Source organism: Micrasema longulum, unplaced genomic scaffold (genome assembly GCF_059751315.1).
Source record: "Micrasema longulum isolate JH-2025_06_02 unplaced genomic scaffold, ASM5975131v1 h1tg000044l, whole genome shotgun sequence".
In the NCBI taxonomy this organism is placed as follows: domain Eukaryota; kingdom Metazoa; phylum Arthropoda; class Insecta; order Trichoptera; family Brachycentridae; genus Micrasema; species Micrasema longulum.
The window spans coordinates 1,002,799-1,016,518 of record NW_028277251.1 but is presented as its reverse complement, the minus strand read 5'-3'; the positions used below and the strand labels follow the sequence as shown (position 1 = coordinate 1,016,518).

The window sequence follows — 13,720 nt, the reverse complement described above, 5'->3', positions numbered from 1 at the left end:
GAGACAAAAGCGGCTCCAAAGGCTGTGCCATAATATACATAACCATAATAGTAGAAAGAAAATGCTTTTTATTTCAAATAAATACGTTGGCAAATGAATATTTTGTGTATTTTTTTGTTAATCTATTTCCTATTGTATGCTTTTTGCAAAAAAAACATTTAGAGCTAGCTTCAACAAAAAGTGTAAATTAAATATACTTCAAAGGGTTAAACACAGGCAGAATGATGAATGTTACACAGTGTGTAAAGTGGCCACTCAAACCAGCCGATGACAGGTCATAATAAGCCCTGTAAATGCCTGGACTTCCATATCACCTTCTCGAAAATGTTTTCCCTCTCTGGTGCAACAAATTCAAATATAATTTAGTCAACTGGGATTTAAATTTCATTTAACTTTGTTTGGCAACTTATATGAAGGTCCATCACTACCAGAAGAGCACCAAACTCAACATCTGAAAGCTACCCTTCCAGCGTCAGGTGTGCGAGATCACCCGGATTTTGCCGGAAGGTTTATATCGGATATCATTTTTTTAAATTTAAAACACTTTATATACATATACAATTTACATACATATAAGGGCGGGCATATTGCCTTAAGGCAATTTCTTCCCACCTACCCAAACCGTTCAGTTTAAAAAAATTACAAGTACATGGACATATTGAATCTTACGATTTTATACAAAATTAAAAACAAAGATTAATAAAAAAAATTAACACTATACTATGAAGAGAGGAGAGGGGATGGGAAGGAAAGAAGAAGGATAAAAGAACAACTTAAATATTTAGATAGTGACATTTCAATCTTGACTTAAATGTAAATAAAGAAGCGGAACTCTAACATTAGTGGGCAGATTATTCCACAATCGAGCAGCTACTACTGCGAAAGAGGAGGCAAGAAAATTAGAGTGATGAAAGAGTATTAAAAGAGTTCTCTCGTTACTAGGACAAAGAGATAGTCGGTGTTGAGATAGAGGTTGGAAGAGCTCTCTCAGATAAACAGGCGAAGTGGGATTATTTAAAATATTCTGAAGAAGTGAGAAAATGTGAATGCTTCTTCTATGCCTGATACTGAGTCACCATCATTCTTCCTCTTGACCATATTACAATTACACAAACGGTAGCAAAAACTGTGTCAACTAATGTACATGAATAAAAATCCATGTCCTCCGGGGACGAAACAATAGGACATACTCAAAATATTACTTTGCAAAAGGCCACCAGTGACCGAGGAAATATCGTACCTGCGTAGCCGGCATAGCACTGGCACGAGTAGTCCTTGATCCCGTCTATGCACTCGGCTCCGTTGACACACGGGTCAGGCGAGCAGTCGTCTATGTTAGTCTCGCAGCGCTCGCCGGTGTGACCCGTGTCGGTACAGTTGCACGTGTAACTGTTCAGTCCATCCTCGCACACTCCGGAGTTGAGACAGGGCGAGGACTGCAAAAACAATAACACACCTCTATGTCAGAATGTACCATAGAAAAAAAACAGATTTAGAATTACTTAATGAACACCTAAGACATATTTTGTCTTTACTTTTTTTAGTTAGGTTTTCTTAGTGTTCATGTACGGTGTGGAGTGTTGGACACTGAGAGAATCTGAAAAGAAAAATATCGAAGCTTTCGATATGTGGTGATAGCGGCGAATGCTGCGGATTCGCGGACGGCCAGACGTACGAATGTATCTATACTCCAGGAACTTGACATAGGAGAAAGACTTACATCCAACAACAACAGATCATCACGCCGTTTCCTCATAGGGGATGGCAGAGAGGATAAAACGCCATATCACTCTGTCTTTGCAAACAGACCTCACTTCCACTACATTCATACATCTTCTCATGCACGCACGCGGATTATTTCCACTCTTGACATGTCCATCTTCAAGTATTTGATGGACTTGATCGTAGCATGTCTTTCTCGCATCGTATTCGATTCTGTCGATAATGCAAGCCTCAGCCTTACATAGTTCACGGATCTCGACATTTGTGCACCTATCATACATCGTTTTACCACACATTCGTCAAACTTAAAATATTGTTGATACCTCATACTTAAATTAATTTATTTATAATAATTAATGGTACAATAACAGAAGTCAGGGCCACAATACGAAAGGTTTGACGTACCTCACAATCGTCGATGTTGATTTCGCAAGTGGCCCCAGTAAGGCCCTCCATACACACACAGGTGAACATGGCCATACCATCCACGCACGTGGAGCCCTCCATACAGGGGTTGGACTCGCACTCGTTGATGTCGATAGAACAATCCTTACCTGGAAACAAATTGATAGAGTTAACTAAATCAAGTGGAAAAAAGACTTTTAATAAAAAAAATATATATTAAAAATAATGCTTCACAAAATTTGCACTTTTCCCTCTTTCCAATTGTTCCAAGAAGCTAAACTTTTAGACATAAAACAAATATATTGTTTTCAATGTTTAAAATATATATTTAAGAACCAAAATTTATTTACTAGTAATTCAAATAAATCAAGTCAAAGAAGGAATCGTGTGTTAGAAATACCACATTGTAAAACGAGGCTCGCACAGAGACATGCATATTTTATAGGCTCAATTTTTTTTAATTATTGTTGACTAATAATATTTTATTGATTCCAAACTTTAAAAATTTTCCTTCTTTTAAAAAACACGCACTATCCTGGATTCAAACTAAAGATATGAACTCTTTTTTCCTATGATATATTTTGTTGCCCTTTAATAATAAGGAATATTTTTGTGTGTTATTTAAATATTTTTTATTTCCTTTTTTAATTACTATAAAAAAAGATACCATATAATCTTTTAAAGAATATTTTATTTTCTCTTTCTTATGTTACCATTAAAGAGGTAGAAATGTAAAATATAAAGTGTATTATACATATATATATGTCGACCTCGGGGTGATAGTGGTCAGCGCGTTTGGCTACCATGCAAGATGTCTCGGGTTCAATTCCAGACATGGTTGGTATGAAATATTTATTTAAAAATGTTTTACACTAGAATATTTCATAGTCCCTGGACTGGTACCTGAAGCGTACGACTGATCATCTTACCGTCATGTAACAAAAATGATCGAGATACACTGCGATTGGTGTACCAATGCAGTGCCCTATGCACCACAAGTGCGGAAAGGGAATGATGATAATGATATATAATTAAAAATGTAAAACTTTTTTAATTAAACAAAAAAATATTAACATTTTTTGCAGATAATATTTTTGAATGGAATCCTAAAAATGAATATTAAATCACCATCAAAATGTGATAATTATCGAATATTACAAATATAAATAGAGAAAATGGCGCTATATACATTATCCACAATAATAGTAGCTACTTCAATAGGTAAATGTTATCAATTATTAAATATCTAAATTTGGTAAATGGGGTCTAGAATTCCAACCGTCCATGCACTCAGTAGCTGCAAAACTTGTTGCAATCTAACTTCTATTTTAATAAATTTGTTTTTATTTAGTTTTTTTTAAATATCACTTAAACTCTAAACATAAAATCAAAATAAAAAATGCAAAAAGGGGCTAGATTACTTAATGTCCAGGCGCTCTGTAGCCGCAAGACGTGCTGGGATATTTATTTATTGTACAGCGCCCTTGAGGTGATTTTTACGAAAATGGCGCTATATAAATTATCCAAATACATAAATATATATATAGAGATTGACAATTTAGAGGTTCCATTGTATTACTAAAAAATATTAGGCCTAAAAGTAAAAATACCAGTGAATCCGGGCGTGCAGAGACACTCGTAGTTGTTGATCTTGTTGACACAGGAGCCCCCATTGCGGCACGGCCTAGACAAGCATTCGTCAAAGTCCACATCACAGTGCTCTCCGGTATAACCTAAAATATAATTAGGTCATTAGCGTTATTGAACTGGATGAAACAAATTGACGATTATTCTAAATCGCAATCAAAATTCAAAAATTTATTCAATTTCAAAGATTACCACTATAATAGTCATGTTTTACCTACCATTAAAACTTATGTTCGTCACCTATTTAAAACTAAAATAGCTCAGAGTCCATGGTGCGAGTGTGGCCAAGACATGGAAACGCTGGACCACATACTTTTTGGCTGCGCAATAATTGATGGATACAATATTTATTTCAAAATTCCAAACATAATTATAGTGTATATTCTGATTCACCTGAGCGCGTCCAGAAGAAATTTCTAAAATATATTCCTTTTAAACTACATATTCCAGCTGCTTTATTAAATTATAATCAATTGTAACGAAATCAATCTTAACGATAGAAGAAAAATTATAGATTCAATATGGGATTGCCCTGAACTATTATCTCTCATCAACTTCAGAGTGCCTGGAAGAATGACTAGACAGGTGCCACCGTTTTGTAGCAACAATTCACGGACAGTGTATACTTGTAATGCCGTATTAAATAGACTTCATGAACTCGGCAATAGTTATTCCCACGTATCTGATATGTTTAGTGTAGAGTATTGTTCCTATAGAACAAACCTTTTAAACTTTTTCAAAGATGGTGAATGGTAATTATTTTGATTTATTTATGCATTTCATAATACATATATATATATATACACAGTTTTTTGTTCACTTTGCCTAGCTGTGTGAAACAGTACTTATGATTTTCTTTTTATCTTAAATGTAGAATGTTTTATTATTTAAACTTTCTACTGAATATGCTGTATTATTTTTAGGTAATTTTTTTAAATATAAATCTTGTATAATTTTTGGTTTAATTTTTTAAAAAATAAATCTTGGGTATAAGAAAAATCATGTTTTAAAAAAAAAAAAAAAAAATATTAAGCCAGATATGTTAATATTATAAATGTTTGTCAAAGGCAGATTTGCCGTTTATGTTAATAAAATAAAATTGTAATCTTTGAAAATCTTTTAAAACTTTCCAATAGAAGAATTCTAACAGACCTAATATTGCTTTATAAAGTGATCAATTCATTTGTTGACTGTCCAGAGTTGGTGGGTTTCCGTGTACCCGGTCGACTACCCGCCACAGATTTCCTTTTTGTTCTGCAGTATCCGAAGGGGTTTTCCGGAGCAGGACTCTCCTACTACTTTGACAAGAATCTCTTTGTGTATTTTTTGTCTTTTTATAATATGTACGTCTTAAATTTTTAGTTTGTGATGTATGTATTATTTAAAATAAATTAATTGAATTGAATTTTAGACTGTGACTTACCAGGTTTACAGTAGCACTCGTAGGAGCCAGGCATATTGAGGCAAATTCCCTGATTACACAGCCCGGGTATTTTACATTCATCCACATCTTGTTCACAGTTTCGTCCTGAAAAAACATTAAAACAAAAATCATTATTCGCTTTTTATGCGCTCTGTAGCTGCAAGACGTACTGGGATATTTATCGATTGTACAGCGCCCTTGAGGTGATTTTCATAAAAATGGCGCTATATAAATTATCCAAATATATAAATATATATATAGAGATTGACAATTTAGAGGTTCCATTGTATTACTAAATATAATATATATATATATATTGGTCGCATATTCTAGGTATTGTAGATTGTTTAAAATAGTTTGTTTATTAAATATTATAAAATTTTTAATAAAATATTTGTGTATTACACGACACAATATTCATTGGATCAAATCTTGCGCGAGATCTCGTACCATTTTATGATTCACGAGGTTAAAACTATGTCTAATGTTAGATGTCATTACTATTTTAATATACCTGTGAAACCCCTCTGGCATATGCAGGTGTAGTTTTCATTCCCTCCCTCGTGGCAAGTCCCGTTAACACACGGCGAGGACGCACAGTAGTCGGTCAGCTGCGTACAGTTCTCTCCGGAGTAGCCGTCGGGACACCGACAGGAATAGGAGTTTATTTCGTCGTAGCAAATCTGAAGCAAAATTACTCGTAAAATCATTCAAGTTAGAGAAAATTCTCGGAGGAAGATAACTGTAAATAAAAACATCCTCTGTGACTTGGAGGGGCGGAAGACGTAGGCTGTGATAGACATATTGATAACAACACAAAGCTACCCGAGGTATTACACTTTAAATACCTTGGATCAATGTTAACGACTAGTGCCTGTGTTGATGAAGATGTTTATCGCCGTAGCAATACAGCATGGTTAAAGTGGAGATCTCTTTCTGGCGTTCTGTGCGATAAAAGGATGCCTACTAAAACCAAAGGCAAAGAATAAACCCTTAAAGTGCTATTTACTGCCATAGTTAGAAGTAATTAAGAATTCAATTCAACAATTTGGTCACCTTATTACAATGTTCATATTTTAAAGTTAGAAAGAGTACAACGTAAATTCCTTAGATTCATCAATTACAAACTTAATATACCCATTTAAAATATTGATTACGATAATTTATTATGTACACTAAATATGTCAACTCTTTGTAAAAGAAGAATTATAAATGATTTGTTAAATTTATATAAAATAGCAAATGGCGTATTGGACATCCCAGAATTAACTAGTGTTATCAGCTTAAAAGTACCTGTTCGAAATACTCGGCAGCTAACGTTATTTTTTTAATCTCCTGGCAGTCACAATTATTATTACAATTCACCAATACCTAGACTACACCGGCCAACGGCTAGGTAACGAGTATGGTGAAGTTGATATATTTCGTCCGTCTTTATATAAATATAGGTTAAGTATTCAAAAGGTTATAAATTCATTTGTATAAAATTTCTTAATATTGTTCTTTATTTACTTTTTTTCTCATGTATCTCTATAATAATGTATAAACTTATATGTATGTGCTTATGTTTTCATATGTAAATTTATTAAATATTTTTCTATGTACCCTATACCTGTGTTGGTACATTTCCTTATTTTGACTTATTATTGTATATTTTAGTTTTTCTTATGTTATCTTTAATTTTAACTAAATTTACATACTTATGTTTCACTGCTGCACTTGAATGTAATTTCTAATACATGTAAAAGCCCGTAGGGCGTGTAAATTAATAAATAAATACAAAACAGTGGTAAGACCAGTAATGTTGTACAGTGCAGAATGCGGGACAATATCCGAAAAGCACAAACAACAGCTACATATAAATTTAATTAAAATGCTGCGCTGGGCAGGTGGTGTAACACGCGTCAATAGGATCCACAATGAGTATATCAGAGGGTCGTTTAAAGTGGCACCGATAGCTGAAAAACTGAAAGAAAGCAGGATGCGATGGTGTAGTCACGTCATGCGTAGAGATAAGGAATATTCGGTAGGAAGAGCGCTCAACATCTCAGCTAAAACTAGAGGTAGATGCAGACCCCCAGCAACATGGTGGTCTACTATTGCGAAGGAGTTGGCAGCACAAAACGTTCCCATTGTGACAACCCAGGACAGAAGATCCAGGCGCTTGCGTACAAGGAGACCCGACTCTGGATGATCCGGGATATAGGGGCAGGGAGAAGAAGAAGATATACTACTATATTTTGATGGCGACAGACATGTGGCTAACTTAAAAATGAAAATATGAAAGCCTATTTTAAATCTTTTTTTTTTTAATTAGTAAAAAAATCTCATATTTTAAATTTGAATGAAATAATATAGGAATCACGCCAATATAAAGGAAGAATGTTTTTTTTAAATTAAATTAAAAAATGAAAACTTTGGCTCTCCTGTAAAGTTGCTACATGTGGCTTAGTAAATTTTGCCTTTCCACCGTCGATATAATTATTATATAATACTTAACACTAAAAATTAGAAAACTTTCTCATATTTTTAAGTCGATCCGTAACATCTTATCCTTAATTAAACTCAAAAAATTGAACTATGCTCACATAGAAGGGCATGTACCATTCAAATGAAAAAAAAACAAGACAGTTTTATTTAAACGTAAAATGGTATACATATATAGCAACAAGGTATCAATTGAACTTTGTGAAATAGATTTAGTTTGTTTTTTGTTTTGAACAATAAAATAGACTTCATAGAGCAAAAAAAAAACAAAATCACGTATACCCTTCTACGTGGGCATAATTCAATTGTATTATGTGGAGTGCAACTCAATTATAACGTCTGGCATGGGAAGGCACTGACAAATCAATAATGAAACCTCTTAAATCAGCTCAAAAATTGACAATTAAAATAACTTTTTAAAAGCTCCTCAGGTTTTCCAGCGTCCAGTTGTTTGAGGAATTCAGGGTTTTAATTCTCCAGGCATACATCATAGGTTACATTTTAGAATTTTAGAGGCTATTTATTGCAAATTGCCCTCGCTCCTTGCTAAAAGACATGGGTTGTCAGCGTAAATACATGAATATTTATCAAAATTGTGAATTAAATTACATACTTGGTGTTCTGGGCATGAAACATGCAAACAGTCGTCTATGTTCTTTTCGCACAGAAGTCCTTCAAATCCTGGCAAACATTTGCACATGAAGTCTGTGCCATTTCCTCTGTTGATGCATTCCCCTCCGTTCTGGCATGGGTGTCCGGTGCACGGGTCTATCACAGTTTGACAAAGCTTACCTGGAAAAGTTTTAAAACAATTTAGCATTGCCATATTTATAAAAAAAAACAATTTTTTAATCCCTTAATGAGGAAGTTCAGTGGTTTTATTTTTTAATAGACTATCAAACTAAACAAAAAAAAAATGTTTTTATTTATCGTATTATCATCGCCATGATTTTTTAAAGTTTAATAATTTTAATATTACTACGCCTGTCTATGACATCACAAGTTCTCGCCGCTGAGTTCTGCTGGCATTTAAATGTAGAGCCCCGTAGCGTAAAAATAAACCGAAAGTTGAAAAAAATGGCTACCGGAAACCAGAAATCTATCATAACAACGGTATAATTGATTTTAAAGAACTTGTAATGTAGATCAAAGTAGTTTTTATTAATTTTTTCATACATTTTTGAGAAACTTCTCCAAATAATAAAGGCTCTAATGTTTACCGCATGTAAGGAAACATTTTTTGTATTCAATTTCCCATAGCACTGAACTTCTTCATTGTACCTACCTATTGGTAAAAAAAAAACACAAATAGGTAAATATGTGGACAGCAGTAAAAAAAAATCTCGATGTAAGATTTTTCTGATGTCCTTCTAAATGTAAGTTAACCCATAGCACCACTAATAAAGATGACATAATTAGTTCATACAACACACTTTTTAATTTTGACACATTTTTTTATTACAATAACATTAAGACTAAATTGATATTTTGTAATAAAAAATGTGCAATAAATTGTGATTATTACATTTTATTATGAAATCAGTAACCGAAATATACGTATTTGTCATTTTTATGAAAAAAGTTACTGTCTTTCAGTTTTAATGTAAAAAAAATCACTTCAAAGACAAACCGGCGATTCGCCGGCTTTGTGTTGCAATGGGTTAAGTACATATTTCACCTTAGCTTGAAAAAATATATTCTGTCTAAAAAGAAAATCTGAACTGCATCCTATTTTAATGGTGGTAATAACTAACTGAAAGTGGCTTGTTTTGTGATTGGTTATGATAAGTTTACAGTGTTCTATTTCAGTAGCTACTTAAGGGTTCATCATCATCATTCCCCTTCCGCACCCAGCAGTGCATAAGGCACTGCATTGGTAAACTAAACGCAGCGTATTTCGATTATCAAATAGGCAAGACGATTTAAAAACTGAAAAAAAAAAATTATTCCAGTTGCATAATTATTATGTCTAAAAAATAAACTAATCCAGTTATCTTCCATTAAACCATTTTTGTTAAATTATTTGTCAAAGTAAGCACAATAATAAATACCTTATATTATTTTAAGTTAGAATGAAAGCAAAAAAACAAAAATAATTCATGAATGAACTTACCAGTATATCCAGGCGGACAGTGGCACACAAAGTTGTTTATTAATTGTGTGCACTCTGCACCATTTTGGCACGGCTCTGATTGGCATTCGTTTATGTCTGTCTCACACGTGACACCGGTCCACCCCGGTTCACATTCACAATAAAACCCACCTGGCTGTATGTTTTTTGATTCGATAGTCATAAAAACATTTTATAACACGGCAACATTTTCGTAGAGCCGTAAATAATTCAAAAATAGAATTTTGCACATTTTTCAATGTCAGTTGGATTCACATGATTATTTATATGTTTTGTGTAGTGCAAACAAATCAACAAATCAGTGATTTTTGTGCGTTTGTATTATGTATTGTTGTTTTTTCAATTGAGCAGTGCATGAAAAAAAAATCAAAAACACACAGTTAAATTACTTGAAGCAAATGGTGTTACAAGCACAGGTATGAATTTAATATATTTGTTACCAATAGAATATAAATGTATTATGATAATTTAGGAATAATTATTGTTATAATGGCGCTGTTGTTTTCTTTTAATAAATAAATGAAAGTCTTTGTTATTGAACATAAATTAAAAACACAATGGAATTGACATTTTTGTGGCCATTTTGTTTGTAAAATAAGCGAGAACTTGAAAGCTATAATATTTTTTGCTGGACAAATTATACACGGTGTTTCAGAACCAGAATGCGAAACTTCAGAGGGACATTCCTTGTGGTAAACTTTTAAAAAAATATTTAAAAATATTTTTCAAAAACTCGTTTTTTACTATGAAAAAAAAAAAATTTTAATTTCAAAATGGAGTTAATCCTTAATATCTCGGACTAGCATCCCACCCACAAACCCCTACCCCTTTTCTATTTGCGTCCAGTGCGTATCGCTTTGTTGGTCAAATATATTTTTAATCTCAATTTAAAAAAATATATATAATAATTCATTTTTAAAAATGCAATTTTTCGAAATATTAATTAGGATATTTTTGAAATTATATCATAAAAAATTTTCCTCCAAAGTTTAGTGGTATGGACCTTAATGTCGGTTATTATTTAGTAACCCTATTTTCGTAAAAATTATGCATTTAAAATGCATTTTAAAATTTATTTTATAATTTTTACCATAACTGTACTGTAGTAATTTATGTGAGACCATTTGAAACAAAATTGTCAAATCGACCAATACTAAAATGTTATATTATAATCATACAAGAGACATAGTATAAATAGCATCTTCAGATTGGGTAAAACAGTGCCGAAACTAACAGGATCCAGCGCCCCGACACTTACTGAAAAGGGACAGAATATACACATTTGTAAATTAATACAAGGATATTATTCATCCCTCCTTTGTAAGAAAGGGTCTGGTTCATTGTGCTAGCTGAACCTAGAAGGTCACGCTCTGGGTTAAAATAAACTTTTTTTTTTAAAACTTATGTTTTACAAAGATTTCTTACTACAGAATTCCACCAAAAATTATGAATTGATGAAATAAACTGAATAATAAAATAATAAAAATTACATTTAAAAATAATTGTTGCCTACTCTCAAAAACACTTGTTTTGGGAATCAAATCATGAATTATTAATTTGCGATCTGGAACAACACCACTACAAAAATAATTTAATCTTTTATAACATCGAGAACAATAATACACGTCATGCTTCACATAACACACAAATAAAAGCCAGTAAGGCCAAAAATGGACAAAATGGGAGCCATTTTAACAAAGATGTGACAATTATTTAACATCAAACTTTGTTGCAGCTTAATTTTTGTGCAACTGGTCCTAATTAATTTGGCATACCCTAAACAAAAAAATATTTGCATACTGTATTGCATTAATTACATTTCTTAATTTTTACATGAAAAGAAAATATTTAATTACGTATAATACATTTTTTTTTGCTAGTGGAATACTTAAAAGAATCACAATCAATAATTTTTTGACATTTTATTTTTTATTAGTGAAAGAAATTAGGATGTCAAGATGATTTAAGTTTTCAAGTGATAAATTCATTAATTTATTTATTCATTCATTAATTCGTTCTATTATTAGTTCATTCAAATGAATTTCTGCATTCGGATTTTTATTTGAATGAGTTCAATAATCGAATCCATTTGATTTTTGAATGAATCATCTCTACTTTTATTATTATAAGCCAAATTTTATCTTATGATTATTTTTAAAACTATGTTTCAATATTTAATATAAAAATATTTAAAAAAACAAATTAAAAAATACAAGCGTTTTGGAATAAACACAAACTCCGTACGATTCTTGAGTCATGTGTGGCAATGATGTCACATGTGCTTACATAAAATACAAGACTTGATATATCTCTCTTATTGTATAAAATAATGAAGTAGTATTTTGTTTAATTTGTATAATTATTTTTATAAATTATTGTAAATATATTATAAATGTGATTTTTTGTTATTAAATATTTGTATTTTAAAATATCTCCTCTTTTGCTTGATGTAACACGACATTACAGCACCGTTTTCAGAGTGATTTTTTAGCAGCCTTTTAAGAATTAACAATGTTTATTTTTCTGCTAATTTTATTTTAAATTAAATTAACTGTCAACAAGCAAGAGTATCGAATGAACGATTCATATGACTCCGGATTCGATTCCCAATAAGTGATTTTGAGTATTTAGCCTTTTTTCCCTCATTTCGTATTTTCAGCGCAGTTTGATTTGAATGTATCGGTGAGATAGACTTACGTATTGGTGACACGAAGAAGCGTGCTGACAAGGCAGAAGGGCGCACTGGGAGCCCCCGCGCCCAAAGGCCTCAGACAGCGACATGGCTGCAGCCAGCGCTCGCTCGCAGTACGCTCCTGCCGCAACAACACACACACATGCTGTACTATACTATACACTACACTAACATACATTCACAACACTACCTTCCTGTATCTAAGAACTTTGCATTATTTAAAAAAAAATTGTTTGTATTTTAACATACATAATTCCGCACCAGTTTTATCATTTTGTCAGTTGACAGTTAAACTCATTAAGTACAGATTTATGGCAAAATGATTTTATATCACACGAATGCAAACGTCGCACACATAGAATTTTGTAAACTCTTTTCTCATATATTATGTATTATTAGATTAACAGTGGATTTTTTTAATTTGCTCTAATATTGTTAACATACTTCTACTTATATTTTAAGTAGTAGCAGTAAAAAGCCGGGTTGCGGTTCCGTGGCTAGTGTTGCGGACTCACGGATCAGAGGTCCGGGTTTCGAACCCCACTCTACCCCAACTTGATTTCCATTTTCTAATAGCGAGTTATTTACAGCTCGTTGAAAATTGTCACCGAAATTTAAATATTTGGATATATTATAAGAACGCTAATATTTCTTTTTAAAAGAAAAACCCAAATAAAATAAAATATTTGTACAATAAATAAATAAATATCACTAAGTTCTATATTATTCAACAATCTCTTGCAAAACTGTAGTGTGAAATTATACAACCATAAACAGGTGTTTAAAATCAGTATTTTTTTAAGCGAGATATTGTTTAAAAATATAGAACTTCGGGACATAAAATTACTCTACCATAAATCTGTACTTAATGAGTTTTATCTGTCAACCGACAATTTAATTTTTAAATTGTACGTAAAAATATTGTCCACCTCATAGTGTAGAGGTTAGCGCATTTGACTACATTAATTGTTAATAATTTTATAAACAATTTTTAGTTATCTCCACTGGATTTCCTTAATCAGGATTTTTACCTGAGAGCAGTCACCAAGTCGAAAACACACGTCCAGGGCTCTGGTTCCATTTCATACACAGAATACGGAAATATCATATTCCGAATACTGATAAAAATATGTGGATAGGATTTGAAAAAAATAATTGTATTTTCAAAAATAATACGGATATTGTAGAAAAATGTTTTCGTTCATAATTTTTA

The 13,720-nt window shown here is 32.2% G+C and overlaps 1 protein-coding gene across 2 annotated transcripts in view; it reads right to left on the bottom strand.

The window, feature by feature from the left end:
• crb (cell polarity complex component crumbs) overlaps nt 1-13,720 on the bottom strand; it is a 153,002-nt gene that overhangs the window by 33,284 nt on the left and 105,998 nt on the right. The window contains exons 12-19 of one of the 2 annotated variants that reach the window (XM_088227900.1): nt 12,513-12,628; nt 9,798-9,951; nt 8,298-8,476; nt 5,712-5,880; nt 5,198-5,302; nt 3,738-3,860; nt 2,128-2,276; nt 1,241-1,436 (exon numbers count right to left, since the gene is read on the bottom strand). In XM_088227900.1, coding sequence (XP_088084026.1) covers nt 1,241-1,436; nt 2,128-2,276; nt 3,738-3,860; nt 5,198-5,302; nt 5,712-5,880; nt 8,298-8,476; nt 9,798-9,951; nt 12,513-12,628 — 1,191 coding nt within the window. The remainder of the gene's footprint in view (nt 1-1,240; nt 1,437-2,127; nt 2,277-3,737; nt 3,861-5,197; nt 5,303-5,711; nt 5,881-8,297; nt 8,477-9,797; nt 9,952-12,512; nt 12,629-13,720) is intronic. The other variant, XM_088227911.1, reaches the window with a different exon arrangement.